The sequence below is a fragment of the Tympanuchus pallidicinctus genome, unplaced genomic scaffold (assembly GCF_026119805.1).
Source record: "Tympanuchus pallidicinctus isolate F22 unplaced genomic scaffold, pur_lepc_1.0 scaffold32, whole genome shotgun sequence".
Taxonomy (NCBI): Eukaryota; Metazoa; Chordata; class Aves; order Galliformes; family Phasianidae; genus Tympanuchus; species Tympanuchus pallidicinctus.
In genome coordinates this window covers 4,218,553-4,238,416 of record NW_026294750.1, presented here as the reverse complement: position 1 = coordinate 4,238,416, position 19,864 = coordinate 4,218,553, and the positions used below count along the sequence as shown (strand labels likewise).

Sequence of the window (19,864 nt, the reverse complement as noted above, 5' to 3'; positions counted from 1 at the left end):
ACATAGGAACCCCCCCCTTTCCCTGCCCCCCTGCCCCCCCCGGTACCGTGGGCGATGACGATGCCGACGGCGTTGGGTTCAGACAGCGGCACCATGGGCACATTGAGCTTCTGCGAGATGCTGTAGGACGCGTGGATGTGGAGGCTGCACTGCAAGGACAAGCAGCAAACGCATCAGGGCTCCGCACCGCGTGACCCCAACGCACCCCCAGACCCACAGCCGCCCCCCACAGCTGAGGGTTTACATCCCAACCCCACCGGGGGGGGCACAGAGAGGGTGAGGATGGGGACACGCGTCCCTGCTTGGGGACACAGGGCAGAGCCACCTCCTCCTTGCTGCGGGCTGTCGAGTCGCACGTCGTGTTCTTGGGCTTCCGCAGCGGCACCCACTCCCCACCTCGGTCAAACGTGATGACGGATTGGATGGAGTTGTCTGCAGGGAACGGGGGGGGACAAGGGGGGGGGTTGGCAGCGCGTCCCTGCCGAGCAGCCCCAGCCCAAAGCCCCCCCACGGGCGCCACCTTCGGACAGCACGCTGGTGATGTAGATGCCACGCAGCGACGTGACGTTGGTGAAGTCGGTCTCCCCGCCGGTTGTGGTGTAGAGGTGACGTTCCAAGGACTTGGAGAACACCACGCCGCGGTCGTCCGACGTGTAGATGGTGCCATAGCCGGTGTCTGGGGGGTGGGAATGAGGGGGGATTTGGGCAACCAACGGCTCCATGCAGAGGGAGCGATGCAGGGAGAGGAAAAAACCCCACGGCTGACGTGTGGCCACGCTTCGTGCCAGGAATGTGCCTTCCCGCAGCTACTGCCCGCTAATTAGTTTCCTCATGAAGGAATTAATGAGAAAAAGTCCTTCCTCAAAGGCACGGCCCTGCCTGGGCTCAGGGCCCCGTGCTGCGGTGTGGAGCAGCTTTCATTGCTGCTGCTGCCGTGTGCCAGCTGCCCGCAGCACCAAACCAGCCCCATCCTCATCCCATCCTCAACCCAGCCCCACTTCACCCTCACCCTCAAACCATCCTCATCCCATCTCCACCTTCATCCCACCCTCATGCCACCCCACGCCTTCCATATCCCATCTCCATCCCATCCTCACCCCATCTTCACCCCATCCCCACATTCCCCTGATCCTCGTGCCATCCCCGTCTTCACTTCATCCTCATCCTCACCCCATCCTCATCCTCACCCCATCCCCATTCCCATCCTCACCCCATCACACCTCCATCCCCATCCTCACCCCATCTTCACCCCATCCCCATGTTCCCCTCATCCTCACCCCATCCCCATGTTCCCCTCATCCTCACCCCATCCCCATCCTCACCCCATCACACCTCCATCCCCATCCCACCCCCATCCTCACCCCATCACACCTCCATCCCCATCCTCAAACCATCCCCACGTTCCCCTGATCCTCACCCCATCCCCATCCTCACCCCATCTTCACCCCATCCCCATCCCATCCCCATCCTCACCCCATCACACCTCCATCCCCATCCCACCCCCATCCTCACCCCTTCCACATCCCCTCCTCATCCCCAGCCCCGCTCACCACCCGGCTCATCCACATGCATGAACACCAGGTCATCGTTGGCAGCCAGGATGGAGTAGAACTGCTCGTGGCCGACGGAGGGCAGCTGTGCCATGCTCCAGCTCTCACCTTGGTCCAGCGAGACGTGGATGCGCCGCGTGAAGCCCTGCAGGACCCACAGCCTCAGCCCAGCTCCTCCACGCGCCGATGGAGGGGCGCAGGGAGGGGGCGGCCACCTTCTCCGTCATGACGGAGGCGAAGAGGAAGCGGCCGCCCAGCCCGAAGGAGTAGATCTTGGTGCCGATGACTTTGAAGGTTTTGCCGAAGTCGGTGGTTTTCTTCAGCTCCAGGAAGCCGAGGTCAGCTTCTTGGGGACAAGGGGCGGCGGGTTAACGGGGCGCCCCGCGCTCAGAGGGGACAGCGGGGGGACGGCACTCACTGCAGGAGCCGTTCAGGTAGGCGGTGAAGAAGATGGTGTCGTTTGCACCCCTGGAAGAGAGCCGTGATGGAGGCAGCGATGGGGCAGCACCGTCCCGGCACCGCAGACACCGGGCGGGCGCTCACCCACTTGGCCAGGCAGACAGCTCTGTGGATCTGCTCCCAGCGCTCCCCAAAGTCCTTGGAGACCCAGAGGCCATTCTGCAAAAGATGAATTCCACTCATCAATGGCACGGCTCTGTCCCCGTCCTCGCCGCGTCCCCCTCCCCACCGTGTTCCCCTCGTCCCCCTTCCCCTCCATGTCCCCATCCTCACCACGTCCCCACCTCCACCGTGTCTCCTTCCCCTCCACGTCCCCCTCCCCTCCACCTCCCCCTCCCCTCCACATCCCCTTCCCCTCCACATCCCCTTCCCCTCCACATCCCCCTCCCCTCCACCTCCCCCTCCCCTCCACCTCCCCCTCCCCTCCACCTCCCCCTCCCCTCCACATCCCCTTCCCCTCCACATCCCCCTCCCCTCCACATCCCCCTCCCCTCCACCTCCCCCTCCCCTCCACCTCCCCCTCCCCTCCACATCCCCCTCCCCTCCACATCCCCCTCCCCTCCACATCCCCTTCCCCTCCACATCCCCCTCCCCTCCACATCCCCTCCCCTCCACATCCCCTTCCCCTCCACATCCCCCTCCCCTCCACATCCCCCTCCCCTCCACCTCCCCCTCCCCTCCACATCCCCCTCCCCTCCACCTCCCCCTCCCCTCCACCTCCCCCTCCCCACCGTGTCCCCTTCCCATCCACGTCCCCATCCTCACCACGTCCCCATCTCCACCATGTCCCCCTCCCCTCCACATCCCCCTCCCCTCCACCTCCCCCTCCTCCATGTCCCCTTCCCCTTCACGTCCCCCTCCCCTTCACCTCCCCCTCCCCTTCACCTCCCCTTCCCCTCCATGTTCCCTTCCCCTCCACATCCCCCTCCCCTCCATGTCCCCCTCCCCACCGTGTCCCCTTCCCCTCCACGTCCCATCCTCACCACCTCCCCCTCCCCTCCACCTCCCCCTCCCCTCCACATCCCCAGCCCTGTGGCCGTACGTCGGTGCTGAGTGCCAGCAGGCGGTTGGAGTCCTGCGGGTGGTAGGAGATCTGTGCCAGAGGGTGGAAGGGCAGCTCGGTCTGCACAAAGTTCTTGGCAAAGTCAGACGAGCGGAAGATGCGGCCGCCGCGGCTGCCACCAGAGACATCACTTGTCAGGATGACCTGGGATGGGACACAGCACAGGGCTCAGCACTGAAACCTCGCTGAGTGCCAGGGGTTTGGGTTAGCAGCTAAGGGTTAGGCTTAGGGATCAGGTGAGGGGTCAGGGTTTCAGTTATGGGTCAGGGGTAGGGGTTAATGGGTGGGGTTGGGGGTTTGGGTCAGGGTTTTGGTTGGGGGCTTGGGTTAGGGGTGAATGGTTGGGGTTGGGGTTAGGGGTGGGGACTAATGGGGAGGGTTTAGGGGTTGGGTTGGGAGTAGGGGTTAAGGGGCAGGGTTGGGGGTTTGGGTCAAGGTTTCAGTTGGGGGTTGGGGTTAGGGGTTAATGGTTGGGGTTGAGGGTGTGGGTCAAGGCATGGGGTTCCCACCTTCCCCGAGTTGTCGGGGCTGATGGCCATGCCAAACTCGGTGCGGATGAAGGTGTTGTTGATGAGGTTGGTGATGTCCTTGAAGGTCTTCCCATAGTCCTCACTGTAACGGCATGCACACGGCACAGCTGTCAGCACCACCGGGACCCCCTTGGTGGTCTTGCCTGCAAGACCCCACTCCTCAAATCTGATTTTGGGGGGGGGGGGGGGGGGGTCGGTACCTGCGGTACAGCTTGGACTGCCCAGAGATCACAATCACCCAGGGCACCTGGAACGTGGTCAGCACAAGGATGACCTGCGGGAGCACAGCGTGCAGGGCTCAGCACCGGGGGTCCCCCGACCCCACAGCCCCTCAGCGGGGCAGCGGCACCCGCAGCCCTCAGCCCCATCTTACCCCCGTGCTATCGCCCACCCACGACAGGGACACGGAGCCGCTGAGGTCGTCGAAGACGCACTGAGAGAGAGAAGGAAGGAATGGCCTCCGTTGTGCAGCGCGGGGATGGGGACACGGAGCCCCTGAGCGTCCCCAGCCCCGGGAGTTGGATGCAGGGCACGGGGATGGGGGGGTCGGGGGGTGCGGGGAGCGGTCGGTGCTGGCGGCGGGGCGGGGAGGCTCTGCTCAGGAAGGGGAGGAAATGAGGCCACCGCCGCCGTCCCCGTTGCTCAAACAGCGCCCGCACGGGCAGCGCCGCCCCGCGCCTCCCTGCAAGGAGGAGGGAACGGGGAAAAGGGGAAGGGATGGAAACGAGCCCCGGCTGAGCGGTGACCTCGGCGTGGACACCGAATGGGACACCGGGCCGCGCCACCCACGTCCCACTCCGCGCTCCCGGTGCGTCCCAGCGGCGCCCGTCCCCGGGTGCCAATTAGCGACAATTAACGACCGGCCGGGCCGGCAGAGCGGGCGCACCCTGCGGGGAGCGGTGGCGGAGGACGCCGTTGTAGGGAGGGGGGGGGGCGGTTGTGTTGGGGCCCCCTGCGCTGCGGGACGGGGCTGTCTGTGAGTCCGTCCGTCCGTCTGTCCGTTCATCCACAGGCGCATGACGGAGCTGTCCGTCTGTCCGTCTGTCCCACCCAGGCAGGACGGGGTCACTAACAGCCGCTGTCCGCCTGTCTGTCCGTCTGTCCAGCCGCCCTACCGGCTCCAGAACCGATCTCTGTCTGCACCGGAGGAGGCGGCAAGGCGCTCCCCGTCCGTCCGTCCGTCCGTCCGTCCCCCGCCCAGCCCGGTGCGCGCCCCGGGGTCCGTCCGTCCCTCCCTGCCTCGCTCTGTCCGTCCGTCCGCCCGCTGTCACACCGACGGGGGGGGCGGGGCGACTCCTTCCCGTCCGTCCCACGGCCGCCGGGCGGTGGCGGTGCGGGGGTCCCTCTCTCCTCCCGTCCCGCCGCCCGCCGCCCGCCCCGCCCGCCGCTCACCTGGTGCGTGTTGTTGCCCAGCACGGCCGTGACGCCGCGCAGCCCCCCGCAGCCCTCCCCGCCCTCCTCCTGCCCTCCGCCCGTGGACGCCCGCAGAGCCGCCGCCAACGCCACCGCCGCCACCGCCACCGTCAGCCGCGCCGCCCCGCGCGGGCCCATGGCGACTCCGGTCGCCGCCGCCGCCCCGCGCCCGCACCGGCCTCGCCCCGCCTCCTCGCCTGTCCGCCACGCCCCATTGGTTAACGGAGATCCGCGGCACGCCCCCTCGCCGCGCCCCCGTCGGGTGACTGGCTCAAGAGGACGTCGCTCAACACCGGCGAACCGCCTCCACCGGGGTAGCATTCCGATTAGCTCTCTTCTGCGTCAATCATCACCGTTCTCCTGTCGCGATTGGCTCTCGGCGCTAGTCCGATGGGTGCGAGCCCGCCCCCCTCATCCGGCCCGTGAGTTCTTATCCACCTAACGACAGCCCTCTGATTGGCTGTGACCGGGGGGCGGCCGAGCGATTTTTTGATTGGTCGAGGCGACAGGTAGCTGGGCGTGGGGGCGCGCCGAGCCCAGCCGGACTTGGGGGGGGGAGGGGGGGGGGGGGAAAGAACGACGACAAGGACGGCGCTCAGGGATTTGGGGTAAAACTCCTGATTTCGGAGGCACGAGGCGTGGGGCGCAGCGCCCGGTTGTGGGGTGCAGCTGATTTGGAGGCATAAATCGTGGTTTTGGGGGCAGAACTGCCGGCTGTGGGGCAAAACAGCCGGTTATAGCGCGCAGCACGTGGCTGTGGGGCGTTATAAGTGCGGTTATGGGGCGGCAGTGGGGGACACAGCGCCCAGCTTTGGGACACCCGGTTTGGTGGCACAACACCCGGTTTGGGGGCGAATCTCTCATTTTTGGGGGAGTACAGCTCGCGGTTTTGAGACCCCGTTCCAAGCTGCGGCCCACAGCTCCTCGTTTTAAGGCATGGCTCCTGATTTTCGGACGCCGCTCCTGGTTTGGGGCCAAAACTGTCAGTTTGAGGGCAGAACTCCTGGTTTTGGGGGCACAGCTCATCATGCAGAGACCCTAAAAAGCTCTCCCAGGGGAAGCTGCCCCACATCTCCACATCCCCATGCCCTTGCTCCAAGGCTATGAGCCCCCCCAGCTGCACACCCAGCAGCGCCCCGCTCTGCCCCAGAACAGGGCACAAAGGGTCATCCTCCATCACAGGGCCGGCTTGGAAGAATCGGCTTTTTGTTCCCCGGGACACAAACAGGGCGAGGAGCAGCACAGCAGGGAGGCAGCGGATGGGGCAGCAGCCCGAGCCTGGTGCAGGGATGTGGCCCCGAAGGACAAAGTCCACGGGCACTGCAGGGCTGGCACTGCCCCTCGGCTCTGCAAGGGAATGGGGCAGGGACTCAGCCGTCCCGTTTCCTGCATCTGTTTGACAGCAGCAAGAGAGGAAAAAAATTAATAGATGGGTGCTTTCCCCTCTGCCAACACAGCGGGCAACAGCGCGGGCGTCCCCACGTCTCCGTTGGGGTGGGAGGCACAGGGCTGGTGCCGACGGTGCTGCCTGCAGGGCTGGGTGCTGGTAGGGTGAAGCTGTGGTTGTGGGGCGGTGCTGTGCACGTCGCCATGCCTGCACCGAGCTGCAGCTCCCGGGCACCGCGTGGAGGACACAGATGGCAGCAGCAGGAGCGACGAGTTCTGCTCAGCAGGGGAGCAAAGGTTCACTGCTCTGCGCTCCCAGGTCAGGGCTGCAGCAAACAGCAGCGCCGCGGCCTCCACGAGAGGGAGACTCGTGCCTGATGCAGGCAGGGGCTGCAGCCCGGCCGTGCCGATGCTGTCCTCACCTGCTCTGTGCTCAGCCCTCAGGAATCCCCCCCTCCTCCTTCCAGGAACCCAGGATAGAGTAACAAAATGATTTATTGTCATTTCCTCTTATTGTAGAGATCCATTATGTACAGAGACTGTAAAAAAACCATAAGAGCCTTCCGAGAAGAGCAATTACAGATGCTGCTGGAAATAAAATCACAGGTACTGGAAGGAACTGAGAGTCAGTTCGCTCTGATCGGGGGAATGAACCTTCGAGGGAGGCTCTGTCCCTTTCAGATGTCCTTGATGACCTCTTCCAGCTCCTCTTTCGTGTACATGTGGAACTTCATGCCCGGCTCCACGGTGGCAAGCTGAAAGAGAAGGAGCAAGGGGTGAAGTGTGCCCACATATGTGCAGTGACAGCATGGGGCAGGGAACGGAGAGCAGCAGGCGGAGCAGCTGTTCCTTCCCTGCTGCCTGATCTGCCAGCCCAGCAAGATCATCCCACCCCGTAACACGCTCTGTGATTCCCTAAAATAGCAGCCTGCCACAGAAATAGCTTTTAATTGACTCAGCCTCCTCATAGTAGCAGTGGAAGGGAACATCTATGGGGAGCTCCCAGGCCCCGCTGCTGCTCGCCGGGGAAGGATGCTCTGCTAAGGGAGCTCCTCAGGCTTCCAGATGCCCCCAGGGAGCCCAAATCACGCAGACGTGCCGACCTGGCACCAAAACTCCACCAACCCCCCCTTCCCTTCCAGCAGGGAATAATTCACGTGAAAGCATAAAACCGTTTCAGGCTCCATTGGTGCCCATGGATTCTGCTTCTCCCATCACCACATCCCCTCCTCTTCCCCTCGCTGGAAAATCCCCACGCAGGAAAGAGGGCCTAAAAAGCAGAGCATGGCGTGCAAAGCTGGAAAGCAAAGCAGCTCCGCCAGCGAAAGATTTTCAAGCAGAAGGGCGACTTGAGTCGACGGCGACCTTTTAATCCTCAGCACATTCCTGTCGTGCTTAACCCCAGATTCCTGCATAGGCTCAGAGCCCTGCCAAGCACAGTTAAGCCCCGTCAGACGGGCCGTAAGGATGCTGTACATCAGCACTGCCTCCGTGCCCCTCGCTGCACAGCAGAGGAGCCCTGAAGCTGCTCTGCGTGTGATGGGGAGCAGCTGGGGAGCAGAAGGCGGCCTGGCATCGTTCTGAGCAGCGCGTGGCTCCTTCCCTCCTGATGAAGGCAGTTGAGGCAGGAGAGCCTCCAGCAGCAGCAGTTAATAAAAACCACGGGGTGCAGACTTGAAGGCTGTTTGGGAAACGGACTGCCAGAGCTCAGAGGACAGGAATGGCAGAACAGCAGGAGCGGAGTCAGAACAACACGATTCTGAAAGGTCTGGCATCTCACAGCCTGCCAGAAATAGAAGCAAACTCCATCCACCAGCCTCGCTCATCATCTGCCCGTTATCATTAAGGAGTTGGGAAGGTTCTGCTGGTCTCCACGCTGACCATCACTACCTGAGCAGCACCACGGAGGCTGCAGGGCCGGCACACACCTGCCTGGCACTGAGCCCCGCGAGGGCTGCAGCTTGGCGCAGCACAGCCATTCCTGCAGGCTTCACCTCTCCAGCCCTTCTGCCCGAGGGATTTTTGGCCACCATCCCGGCCTGAATATAGCAATTCCAGGAGCTGTACGATTTTCATTCCTTCTAATATTACGAGTGGCAGGGGAAAAAAGAATGGCTGAACACGGGGGAAGAAGCAGCGATCCTGCTGGCACGGCCTGGGGAAGGGCAGCAGGGGCTGCACTCACCCCCATGCGGCCCTGCAGCCCAGCACCGCTTGCAGCAGCACTGCTGGGCAGCCCGGCACGCAGGCAGGTTGCACACATCCACAAACCAAACCCAGGCTCCCAATGCTCCCCAGCCCCCGCTGCCAGCAGGCCGTTCAAACCGCAGGGCCGCCCCCAGCCGCGCACGGATCCCCGCTCACCTCAATGTTGGTTGCATTCAGTTTCTCCTCCATCACTTGCTTCAGGATGACGAGGGAAGATTTGATGGCTTCTTTCAGCGTCATGGACTGTGAAACAAAGCACAAAGCACTCCCTCACCGCTCTGCTGATGCCCGAGGAAGCGTTTCCTCCGTTACCCCTTTAACTGCAGCAGCCGCTGCTCTCCCTGCTTCTCCTCTCTAATCCCTTAAGCTGCCACTGGCAGTGAATTTAAAAGCTTATCAAGTTATCTGCTGTATCAACAGGAGATCAAAGCACGCTGCTTGGGAAGGACAGCGACGATTTCAAGGATGGCGACTTTCTGCTCCTGTATCTCTTCTTCTGAAGCTTAAGAGCCCTTAAGCTGGGCTCTGCAACCTTCCTGTGAGGAGCAGGGCAGCAGGGCCCGCTTCCCTTCACTGGTTACTGCCTACCGAGCAGCTCCCCCACGAGCCGGGCTGCTGGCAGAAGCCTTTGTGCTTTAATAACACAAATCCCTGCATGAGGGGAGCCAGAGCCAGAAGGCTGCACAGCGTTCAGATGGATGATGGCTGTGTGTGCAGTAACTGCGCCGGGAAGATGGTGAATGAGCCACGGAACACAGAACGCTGGCAATTCTGCTGCTTAATTAGATTATGGAGGCTTAGGCTGAAAGTCTTCAAGGCAATCAACAGCATCAATTATGCTTTTCATTACAGCGTTTGATTTCCTCTGACACTGAGCAGGCAGCTCCCCTCCCACAGAGAGGAGAAAGCGGGTTCTGAATATAGGATATGACGAGGGCTCAAAAAGCCGTCAGCTCGGCTGCTCGGAGCTGCACACCTGGGGGAAGGACGTTCTGCCTCTCGCTCTGCTCCTTCCCCTCTGGGCTGCAGCCACACGGAGCCCCAGTGCAGCCCTGCCGTGCAGCAGCACTTATTTATAGAGTGCTTCCTGACACGGGCTCAATCATCACCTGCTGGCGGCGCAGCCCGGCACGCTGCACACCAGGCTCGTGTTGCTGAGCAGCCCCAGCCTGCAGAGAGGCTGCTGTCGCTGTGCCACGTCCCATGGCTGCAGCAGCTGCCAAGGCCCGGCCTGGCGCAGCTCCCTGCCCTCAGCCTTTACCTTGTGGTACACCTCCTGCAGCGAGCTCTGCGCTCCCTCCGAGGCAGAGCCGATGGCCCTGGCATCGCACTGCACGAAGGTCCCTGAAGGGTCCATGTGAAACCTGCAGGGAGCGCAAGCGTCAGCGAGCGGAGGAGCGGCGCCTCCTGAACCCCTCGCAGAGCCCTGCTGCACCGCAGGGCTGCACAGGAGCACAGGCTGAGCTCCCAGCAGCAGCGAGGTGTGAGCAGCACTCGGCGCCTGCCTGCAGCCCCACGCCGTGCTGACGGGCCGGGAGGAAAGCGGTGCAGCCCAACGCCGCCCTCCGCGCTCGTGGCAGAACGTTTCTCCCCTTCCCTGTTTTCCTTAACAAAATCAGCAGGTTTTCAGCCCTGCTCCCGGGAGGGAAACCAAGGGGAGACTTTTTTGGGCTGGCCGTGCTGAGCCTCCAGCAGAGGCTGTGTTTGAAGCACCAGTTCGGGTTTCAAGCACTCCGCCTCCCCCAGGAATGTCACAGACGCCTGCAGATATTATGTTACCCCGGCTTTGCTACTCCTTTAGGGAAAGGTAGGGATAAACTCAGGACAAGGAGAGCTTTAACACCTCCCTGCCGCCCAGGAAACCACAGGAAGAAAAGCAAAGGGTTCACTAAAGAGGCTGCATTCTCTCCAGTCCTGAGCAAGCAGCCTGCAGTCACGCTGCTGTGGCCCTTGTTTTGCAGGGAAGGCTTCAGTGCGTTGCCACACGTCAGGGGCACAATGGGATAAACCCCAAGGGTCTGGCTTATGGAAAACCACAAGTCATTAAAAAGCCCTGGGCTGTTTCACTTTGAGGTTTTGTCTCTTCCCAGGGTTACAGAGCAGAACTTACAGCTGAGGTCCCTTCTCATCAACTCCTCCAAAAAGCAGCGCGACACCAAAAGGACGAGACTGCAACAGAAAGCAGCCAGTGGGTCAGGCAGGGCTGAGGGCAGAGGCAGGGGGACACAGGGGGGTCCTGCAGCAGCCCAGCCCACCGTTACACACCATTGCACCGGGGTCTGCATCCTCCTCCCCAAACTGCAGCGCCAGGTTGGACACAGCCTGCGTAACGCTCTCCACGGTCATGGTTTCATTGTAAGTGAACCAGTGATTCTGCAGGAAAACAGGGCTTCAGATTATCGCTCTGCTCCCCAAAGGTGACAGTCCTGGATCGTTCACAGGCTGCTCTGCAGCAACACCCCACTGAGAGCTTTGCCCCAGCCCCTCCTGGCAGGCAGTGCACACAGGGAGCGAGGTGCTTGGCCATGGGATGGAAGCGCTGAAGCCCTCGATGCAGAGCGAGCTGAGAAGCAGAGGAAGGGTCCCCCAGAACAGCTGGGGACATCTGGGCCTCGGGTACCAGAGGAAGGCAGAGCACTGTCCTCACACTCGTGGTGCCCACTGAAGGAATGGGGTGGGACTGGCATAAGATTCCCCACCTATTCCACGTAGAGGAATGGCAGCCAATGGAGGCTGCACTGCCCGTCCTCAGGAGCTGCTGCAGGAAGCCACGCTGCCCCCAGCTCCCCTACAACCACCATCCCACACCAAGGACCCCCCCCAGCACCAGCGCCGCTGTTCTGAGGGCTGTCAAGCCTTACCTGAGTCTCCACTCTCGCTTTATCAATCAAAGTCTTGGCATCAGCTATTAAGCCGCTCATGGCGCACCCTGGAATCAGAGAGGGAAAGAAACCACGAGTCATTTCAGCAGTGATTTGCAACCTGCTCTGCCCCAGGCTTCCCACCAGCCACAATGCACACAGCAGAGCCCGGGTGGGAGCAGCCAGCAGCGCTGCAGAGCACGGGGTGGGATGGGGGTGGGATGGGGGTGGGCACAGAGCAAGGCAGCGCTTCCTATGGGTGCCTGCACCAGGCTGGACGCGCAGCCGGAGGGCAGATGCACCACCAGGAGCTCCAGGGACGCTTCCCAGCCTCCCTGATGTGAACCAGTTCAGGGGGACACAGCTGAGGCTTTTTCCAAGAGAAGGGGAACGCATCCCTCCTGCCCTGGGGTTCAGGAGCTGCCCCTGCAGGAGCCGGCAGCACCGAGCTGCTCCCGTCCCAAGGGCTGCACCACAAGCACAGCGAAGGAAAGCAAAGCCTGCAGGAGCTGCTGAGAGCCACCATCCACCTCCTCGGCAACAGGGGCATTTTGGAGGCCTCCTGCTCTTCACACTGACATATTTGGTAACGAGAACTTTGTGGGCCCCCTCGGTGCAGCAGCAGGGGTACAGGCACCAGCGCTCTGGGAGAACCTGGCCTCGAGTCAAGCCTTTACATTGCAGTAATTCCCTGCCCTCTCAGATCTAATTTTGGGACGAGCTTTCATCAGGGAGGTCACTGAAGGTGGGGGTGCTTCAGCTGCCTCTTCCTACTCCTGTAACCACATCCTGCTGGCCTGCAGCCTGGAAAACCAGCGAGCAGAACCCGGTGCTCACGGGGAGAGCTGAGCATTCCCACTTGGATTGCCAGAGCTGCCCGCAGGAAAGGCTTGTCCTTAAACACAGCTTCCAAACCCACAGGGACAGAGCTCTACTGTATGTATTTACACACAGCAGCGATCGGACGGACGTCCTGGGGGCAAGCAGAAGCATGATTCTCCTTACCTATATGGGAATCTATTTCTACAATCTTCTCAATGCTGCTGGGCTCCATGAGCGGGGAGGTGATCCTCTTCTCCACGGCCAGGCAGACGCCCTCCGAGGTCTGGATGCCGATGGCCGTAGAGCCGAGCTGCAAACAGCCACAGTCAGCACCTCCATTCCAAGCAGGACCAGCTGAGCGCAGCTGCACGGTGCTCTGCCAGCCAATGCTATTTGCAGGCACGTCGTTTTGGAGACAGACGCCTCAGGACAGAATCCTTTCCAGGCCGACGTGCCAAGCTGAAAGCACTACGAGCAGCACTCATAGCAGAGGGAAGGTGAGCACCATGATATTCCCCACATATCAGAAGCCAGCAGCTCCAGCTCTCAAGGAACAAAGGAACCGGACCGTTCATCAGCTGAGAACACTGAGAGGCTCAGAGAGGCCGCACGGCTCTGCAGCCACAGGTCAGCTTGCTCACAGGCTGCCTCCCACCTTCCTTGTCAGGGCTGAAAATTCACCTGAGCAAACCGTGCCTCACTCTGAGCTGCACAGCAGCAAGCAGAGAGAATGAAAATCAGACCAGAGGGAGAAGAGTTGTGGCTTTTTCTTTTTTAAAGGGGCACCACATCACAGACTGGGAAGTAAACTCCCTCAGCTCAGGGCAGCAAAGAGAAAGCACAGCGTTCTTTTGCTGCCTGCGAGCATCTGTGGACATTAAGCACCCGATGCCCCTGGTGCCAGATTCTGCAGTCAGTCAGGCTGTGTGAGCACTCAGGATCTTTGGCTTCCAAATGAGCTTTTCTGATTCTGGGAGCAGCTCTTTGGGTTTGGTTTTGCTTTGTGGGTAAATGTTCCAAGCTGCAGCAGCTGTCACTGCTTCCAGTCACACAAAGCAGATGAGCAGAGCTGCAGGAGGCACCGCTGGGTGGAAGGAATTGAGTGCTGGGACACAGACCTCCTGCACTGCAAATTGAACATAAAAGGCTGGCAAAGAGCTGCTGGCAGGAGCAGCACCTATTGGGAAAGCAGTGCCTTCCCACTCCTGCTCAGCACTGCACTGCTCTGGGAAGGCGGCCAAACCCTGCTTCACTGCAGAGCAAGACCAGAGCATGAGAGAAAAGAACCTGCCTGGCTTTTCTCTGACCAAACTCGCTTTGAAAGATCATTTAACATCACAGCATGACAGCCAGATTGTGCTGACAATACCTTAATGGCCTCGATTGCATACTCCACTTGGAACAGCCTCCCTTCCGGAGAGAAAGTGTTCACACCCCTGCAAGACCAACAGCAGACATGGTGTGAAAGGCAGAAAGCTGAAGCCCTGCTGACAGAGGACAGGTGACACGGGGGGGCTTTGCACTCCTCACCCCAGCAGTGCTGGACTGGGGATGCTTATCAAGCAGAACAGCAGACACCAGTGAGCTGGAGGGAAGGTTGTTCTCATCCCACTTTGCACTGAGGACACTGGAAACAGAGCCCAAGCAGCAAGGCCTCGGGCACCGCGAGGCAAAGCCCTCCCTGGCAGATGTTCCACAGCCCCCCCCAAGGTCCCCAGGCCCCTTCCCAATGCCAAAAAACACTGCTGAGACCGAGGGCTCCATCTCCACACAGAAACCCGCAATGGGTTTTACGCAGCCTGCTGCCCCTGCACTGGGAAGGCTCTCACGGGGTCACAGAATGGTTGGGTTGGAAACGATCGTCCCCTATCTGCTGCTGCGGGCTGGATGTGCACCGCCAGCTCAGGGCGCCCAGGGCCCCATTCACGTCCTCGTGCACCTCCAGGGATGGGGCACCCACCGCTCCGGGCAGCGCAGCACCGCGTTAAGGCCGAGCAACGCTCTCCTTACGGCCTCGGGGCGCTACCGGGCTTCCAGCGGCGGCACGGAACCGAAAGCGCTTTGTAAGCTCCGTACACAGAACGGAATCAATCCAGAAACGAGGCCGAGGCAGCTCCGCACGTATCGTGCGCAGCTCCGCGGGGTGACGGGCGGCACCGGGACCGGGCCGCTGCCCGCACTGCCCGCCGCCGCGCCCCGCGGGACTGTGGGAGCAGGCCCGTGACTCAGCCGCAGGCCGCGAGCGGCGAGGAGGGAGCGGGAAGGGCCGACCGGGGGAGAAAGGGCACTCACCGGTCGTACTCGGAGCGCGTGAGGAACATGGCGGCGTCGGGGGGCGCGGGGGCGGTGCGGGGGAGGCGCGGCGGCGGCAGCGGAACCGGAGCCGCTCTGCCCTCGCCGGGTTCGCATCCACTTCCTGCCGACGGCTCGCAACTCGCACGCGCAGCCCCGCCCCTTACGTCACTTCCGCCCGCGCCGCGAGCCCATTGGTGAGAAGAGAGAGGAGCGCGGCCAATGAGAAGGCGAGGAGGGCGGGCTCGGAGGAGAGAGAATGGGGAGGAGCCAAAGCAGAGGGGCGGGGCGAGGGCTGAGCGGCAGCTGAGCGGGAGAGGGCGGGCACACGTGCATGGGGGCGTGGACAAACTATTGATGGGCGTGGCCAGATGAGAAGTGGGCGTGGTCAGATGCGAAGTGGGCGTGGCCATGCGATGCCGGCGCGCGGGGCAGCGGGCAGCGCCGTGGGGTGGGTGAGGGGCGCGGACCCCCGGTGGCTGCCGGTGCTCAGCGGGTGCCGCTCCGCTCCGAGCGCAGTGAGCCCCGCGTGGGCGTGGGACCCCCAGTGTGGGGTGGCCGCCCTTCCTCCGTTCTTCCGCTTCCCCCCCCGCGCGTCGCTTCCTGCCCGGTACGCGGCCGCACGCGGTCGTTGGGGATCCCCCGGTACCGTGCGGGGCGGGGCGCGGGGGGATGCACCGCGTTCCCGGGGTGGGGGGTCCGGGAACGGCCCCGGGCGGCGTCGGTGCTGCTTCGAGGGTCCCGGTTTGGGGGACGGGGATGGATGGAGGGACGGACGGAGGGAGCGGTGGGTGCCGGGGGCGGGGTTCACCCCACTACTGGAGCGGGGGGTGCGGTGGGGGCGGTCCGGGGCCGCCCCGTGCACGGTGGTCGCGGGGGGGGGGGGGCGGGGGCGGTCCGGGCTGTGCCCGGGGCGGGGCGGCTGTGCCCGCCCGGGGGCGCTGGGGCTGCGGGTGGCGGAGCGGGGGCGGCTCTGAGAGCGGTGCTGCGGCGGCGGAGGGCGGAGGAGGAGGAAGAGGTGGCAGCCCCCGACGGCCCCGACGGCCGCGGCCATGGCAGAGTCCGGAGCCCCCTCGGGCGGCGACAAAACGCCCCGGCTCCAGGTAGGGCCCCGCTGCCATCCGTGCCCGGCGCTGCTCCCCGGTGCCCCCCTTCCTCCGCAGCCCGGTGCTCCCGCGGTGCCCCCGTTCACGCCGATCTCTCCGTTCCGCAGGACCGGGTCCTGGCCGGGATGCGCTGGGGCCGCCTCCAGGAGCCGCTGGGCTTCGTCAAGGTGCTGGAATGGGTGAGTGCCCCCCACAACCCCCCACAGCACCCTCAGCTTTTCGCCTCCCTCCCCCTCCATTTTTGGAGTACCCTGTCATTGCCCCAATGCCCACAGAGGGACCTCGGAGCCCCCCTGGCCGCACGCACCCCTCCCAGCTGAGGGTGGGGGGGATCCCACAGAGGTCTCGTGAGGGGCTCCAGGTGTGGGGGCCGCTTGAGCAATTCACGCTGCCTCCCCGGTGACCTTGAGCAGGTGGCAGCACTGTGCTGTGCCCAGGGGGACGGTGACAGTGGGACCTGAGGGGTGGGGGGGTGAGGAGGGGGGTACATCGGTGAGTGGGGGGCAGTGGAGGGTGGCAAACTCAGGAGGGAACGTATGGGGCATGGAGGGGCAATGCACGGCCCCCTCCCTGTCCCCCCGTGCTATGAATGGCGCCAGGATTGGGTTTCAGGGCTGAGGGGAGGGCGGCATTTCAGCGGCACAGGTCTGGCACAGGGAAACTGAGGCACGAGTGGGGATCAGAGGGAGGGGGGGGGGGGGGGAGGTCGGTGGCATTGGGGATCTTCTGCCTGGAGGAGTGGGGCCAAGGAGGGTCAGCCCCCACTGTGGCCCCCAGCCCCGATCTGTGTGGGATCAGGCCCTGAGTGCAGCCCGAAACGGGAAGCGAGAGGAGAACCCACGGAGAGCAAACGGGAGCCAGGCTGCAGCGTGACACGTGGGGACGTCCCACACCGGGGACAGGGACAGCTGTCAACACTCGAGGTTCCACGAGGGAACACCCACAGGAGCCCATCCCCGTGGCACTGAGCCTGGCTGGGAGGATTGGGAGGATTCCCCATAGCCCAGCAGCACTCGGGGCAGTGCCACCACTGCTGGGGCACGGGGACAAACCGCGGCGTCCCTCAGTGCGGACACTGCAGCACTTGGGACTGGGCCTAAAATTAGAGGGGATGAGCTGGGTTTCCCCCCCCCCCGGTGCCCCACGGCCCCGTTTTCACTGCCGGTGCACAGAGCTGGCGCACAGGGCTGACAGCTGCAGGGTGGCATCGCGCCCTGCATGGCCGTGACTCAGCGCCGGGGGGGGGGGGGGGGGGGGAGTGGGGGGGAAGATGTGGGGCCGCGGGGTCTCTGAGCAGCCCCCGACCTCTGCACTGCCATCCTGCAGCTCTTTGCCATCTTTGCTTTCGGGGCGTGCGGTTCTTTCAGCGGTGAGAGCGGGGCCACGGTGAAGTGCAGCGGTGAAACCAAAGAGATGAGCGCCATTTCCGTGCAGTTCGGGTACCCGTTCAGGTGAGGGCTGGCCGAAATGGGATCCCCTGCACAGCCTGCGATTCCAGCGTGGCCACGTAGGGACCCGGATGGGGCTGGGTGGGATGTGAGGTTAAAGCCCGTGCTCTGTGCCGGCATCCCGAACGAGGTGTGAGGATGGGATGGGGACGCTGTGGGTTTGGTGCACTGGGGGCGGATGTGGGGCTTTCTCCACTCTGTGGGTGGTTTGCAGCACTTGCTGCATCCCGCAGGGGATTTGGGCACAGCCGTGGGTCCCGGCTCCGTGCCCCCCTTCCCCCAAGGACCCCTTTTGCCCCATCCCCTCCCCTCCGGGTGCCACAGCCACCCCCCGGCCCCGTTCCCCCCAGGTTGTACCAGATCCCCTTCGAGATGCCGGAATGCGACGGCGAGTCGGAGCCTCGCTTGCTGCACCTGGTGGGCGACTTCTCCGCTCCCGCCGAGTTCTTCGTGACCCTGGGGGTCTTCTCCTTCCTCTACACCATGGCAGCTCTGGTGCTTTACCTGCGCTTTCATTCCCTTTACGCCGACAACAAGAAGCTCCCGTTCACGGTAAGGGCCGGGCGGCGGGCGCGAATCCCACCCTGCAAGCGCGGCGCTGAGCCCGGCCCCACGGCATCCACAGGACTTCTGCGTCACCGTCTGCTTCGCCTTCTTCTGGCTGGTGGCGGCGGCGGCGTGGGGCAAAGGGCTGAGCGACGTCAAGGCGGCCACGAGGCCCTCCAGCCTCATCGCAGCCATGAGTGTGTGCCAGGGCCAGGACGTGGTGTGCAACGCCGGCGCCACGCCGGCCATGGGGCTGGCCAACATCTCTGTGGTGAGCAGGGGGGGGGCGCACACACCTGGGGGTGCAAACACACACAGACACACAGACACACAGACACACAGACACAGACACACAGACACACACAGACACACAGACACACAGACACAGACACACAGACACACACAGACACACAGACACACAGACACAGACATACAGACACACAGACACACACAGACACACAGACACACACAGACACACAGACATACAGACACACAGACACACAGACACACAGACACACAGACACACAGACACACAGACACACACAGACACACACACAGACACACAGACACACAGACACACAGACACACAGACACACACAGACACACAGACACACAGACACACAGACACACAGACACACACACAGACACACAGACACACAGACACACAGACACACAGACAGACACACAGACACACGACACAGACACACAGACACACACACACACAGACAGACACACAGACACACACACAGACACACAGACACACAGACAGACACACAGACACACACACAGACACACAGACACACACACACACAGACACACAGACACACACACAGACACACAGACACACAGACACACACACAGACACACAGACACACACACACACAGACACACAGACACACACACAGACACACAGACACACAGACACACACACAGACACACAGACACACACACACACACAGACACACAGACACACACACAGACACACAGACACACAGACACACACACAGACACACAGACACACAGACACACACACAGACACACAGACACACACACACACATAGACACACACAGACACACATGGGTGCCAACACACACAAGGATGCGGAGCTGAGCGCCCACCGCTGCGCCGTGCGCCCGCACACCCAAGGGTGGCACCACGAAGCACCGTGGGGAGGGGCTGTATGGAGGGGGGGGGGGGCTGTGCGGTGCCACAGCTCCTTTCTCCCCCCGCAGCTCTTCGGCTTCATCAATTTCCTGCTGTGGGCCGGGAACTGCTGGTTCGTGTTCAAGGAGACGACGTGGCACACGAAGGCTGAGCCCCGCGGGGACAGCGCGGCCGAGCAGGGCGCCATCGACAAGCAGTAGCCCCTGGGGGGGGGGGGCACCCACCTGCACCCACCTGCACCCACCTGCACCCACCCCCCCATCCCCGGGGGCCTCGCGCCGGCCGCAGCCTGGGGGTGGAGGGGGGGTTGTTGTACCGAGGGGTCCCTGCTGTGTGCGGAGGTGGATAAAGGTCCTGGGAAGCCTGGGGTGTCCTGTGTGTGTGGGGGGGGAGTCATGGGGGGGGGGGGGGTCCTGTGGGGCCCTATGGGGGTCGTGTGTCCTATGGTGGGGGTTTGTGGCTCTGGGTGCCCTGTGCTGCATGGGGGGGTATTGATATTGGGTGGCCTTCCCATATGGGGCGGTTTATGGCACTGGTTGTTCTACCTAAGCCATATAGGGGTGAATATGGCCATGGGCGCCCTGCCCCATATAGGGGTGAATATGGCCATGGGCGCCCTGCCCCATATAGGGGTGAATATGGCCATGGATGCCCTGCCCCATATAGGGGTGAATATGGCCATGGGCGCCCTGCCCCATATAGGGGTGAATATGGCCATGGGCGCCCTGCCCCATATAGGGGTGAGTGTGGCCATGGATGCCCTGCCCCATATAGGGGTGAATATGGCCATGGGCGCCCTGCCCCATATAGGGGTGAATATGGCCATGGATGCCCTGCCCCATATAGGGGTGAATATGGCCATGGGCGCCCTGCCCCACACAGCGCTGTGGGTGGCACCGGCTGTGTCTCTGTACGCCCTGAGCTGCGCCGCCCCACACAGCGCTGTCCGCCCCACATCGGGGCGCAGCACCGCGTATCTCGGTACGTCGCCGTGGGGCTGAGGTCTCCCCAGGCT

General features: G+C 63.0%; 3 protein-coding genes across 3 annotated transcripts; 1 reads left to right on the top strand and 2 right to left on the bottom strand.

Moving 5' to 3' along the window:
• Positions 1 to 10: 10 nt before the first annotated feature.
• On the bottom strand, positions 11 to 5,192 carry SORT1 (sortilin 1; the record flags this gene model as incomplete). The annotated part of the gene is made up of 12 exons (XM_052698023.1): positions 4,995 to 5,192; positions 3,976 to 4,035; positions 3,803 to 3,876; positions 3,582 to 3,684; positions 3,052 to 3,216; positions 2,096 to 2,168; positions 1,969 to 2,019; positions 1,766 to 1,896; positions 1,551 to 1,695; positions 521 to 676; positions 326 to 432; positions 11 to 149 (listed from the first exon to the last, which is right to left on the bottom strand). Coding segments are annotated over exons 1-12 (1,363 nt in total), but the record flags the coding sequence as incomplete, so codon positions are not given.
• A 1,686-nt stretch (positions 5,193 to 6,878) lies between these two features.
• PSMA5 (proteasome 20S subunit alpha 5) lies at positions 6,879 to 14,725 on the bottom strand. Its single transcript, XM_052698366.1, has 9 exons — positions 14,585 to 14,725; positions 13,662 to 13,728; positions 12,476 to 12,602; positions 11,471 to 11,538; positions 10,875 to 10,982; positions 10,720 to 10,778; positions 9,871 to 9,973; positions 8,766 to 8,852; positions 6,879 to 7,156 (listed from the first exon to the last, which is right to left on the bottom strand). Exons 1-9 carry the CDS (start codon positions 14,611 to 14,613, stop codon positions 7,079 to 7,081), a joined length of 726 nt encoding a protein of 241 aa, XP_052554326.1. The 5' UTR covers positions 14,614 to 14,725; the 3' UTR covers positions 6,879 to 7,078.
• An 807-nt stretch (positions 14,726 to 15,532) lies between these two features.
• On the top strand, positions 15,533 to 19,205 carry SYPL2 (synaptophysin like 2). The gene is made up of 6 exons (XM_052698430.1): positions 15,533 to 15,687; positions 15,798 to 15,869; positions 17,017 to 17,141; positions 17,489 to 17,690; positions 17,764 to 17,955; positions 18,918 to 19,205. The coding sequence occupies exons 1-6, from the start codon at positions 15,637 to 15,639 to the stop codon at positions 19,047 to 19,049; spliced, it is 774 nt and encodes a 257-aa protein (XP_052554390.1). The 5' UTR covers positions 15,533 to 15,636; the 3' UTR covers positions 19,050 to 19,205.
• Positions 19,206 to 19,864: the final 659 nt, after the last annotated feature.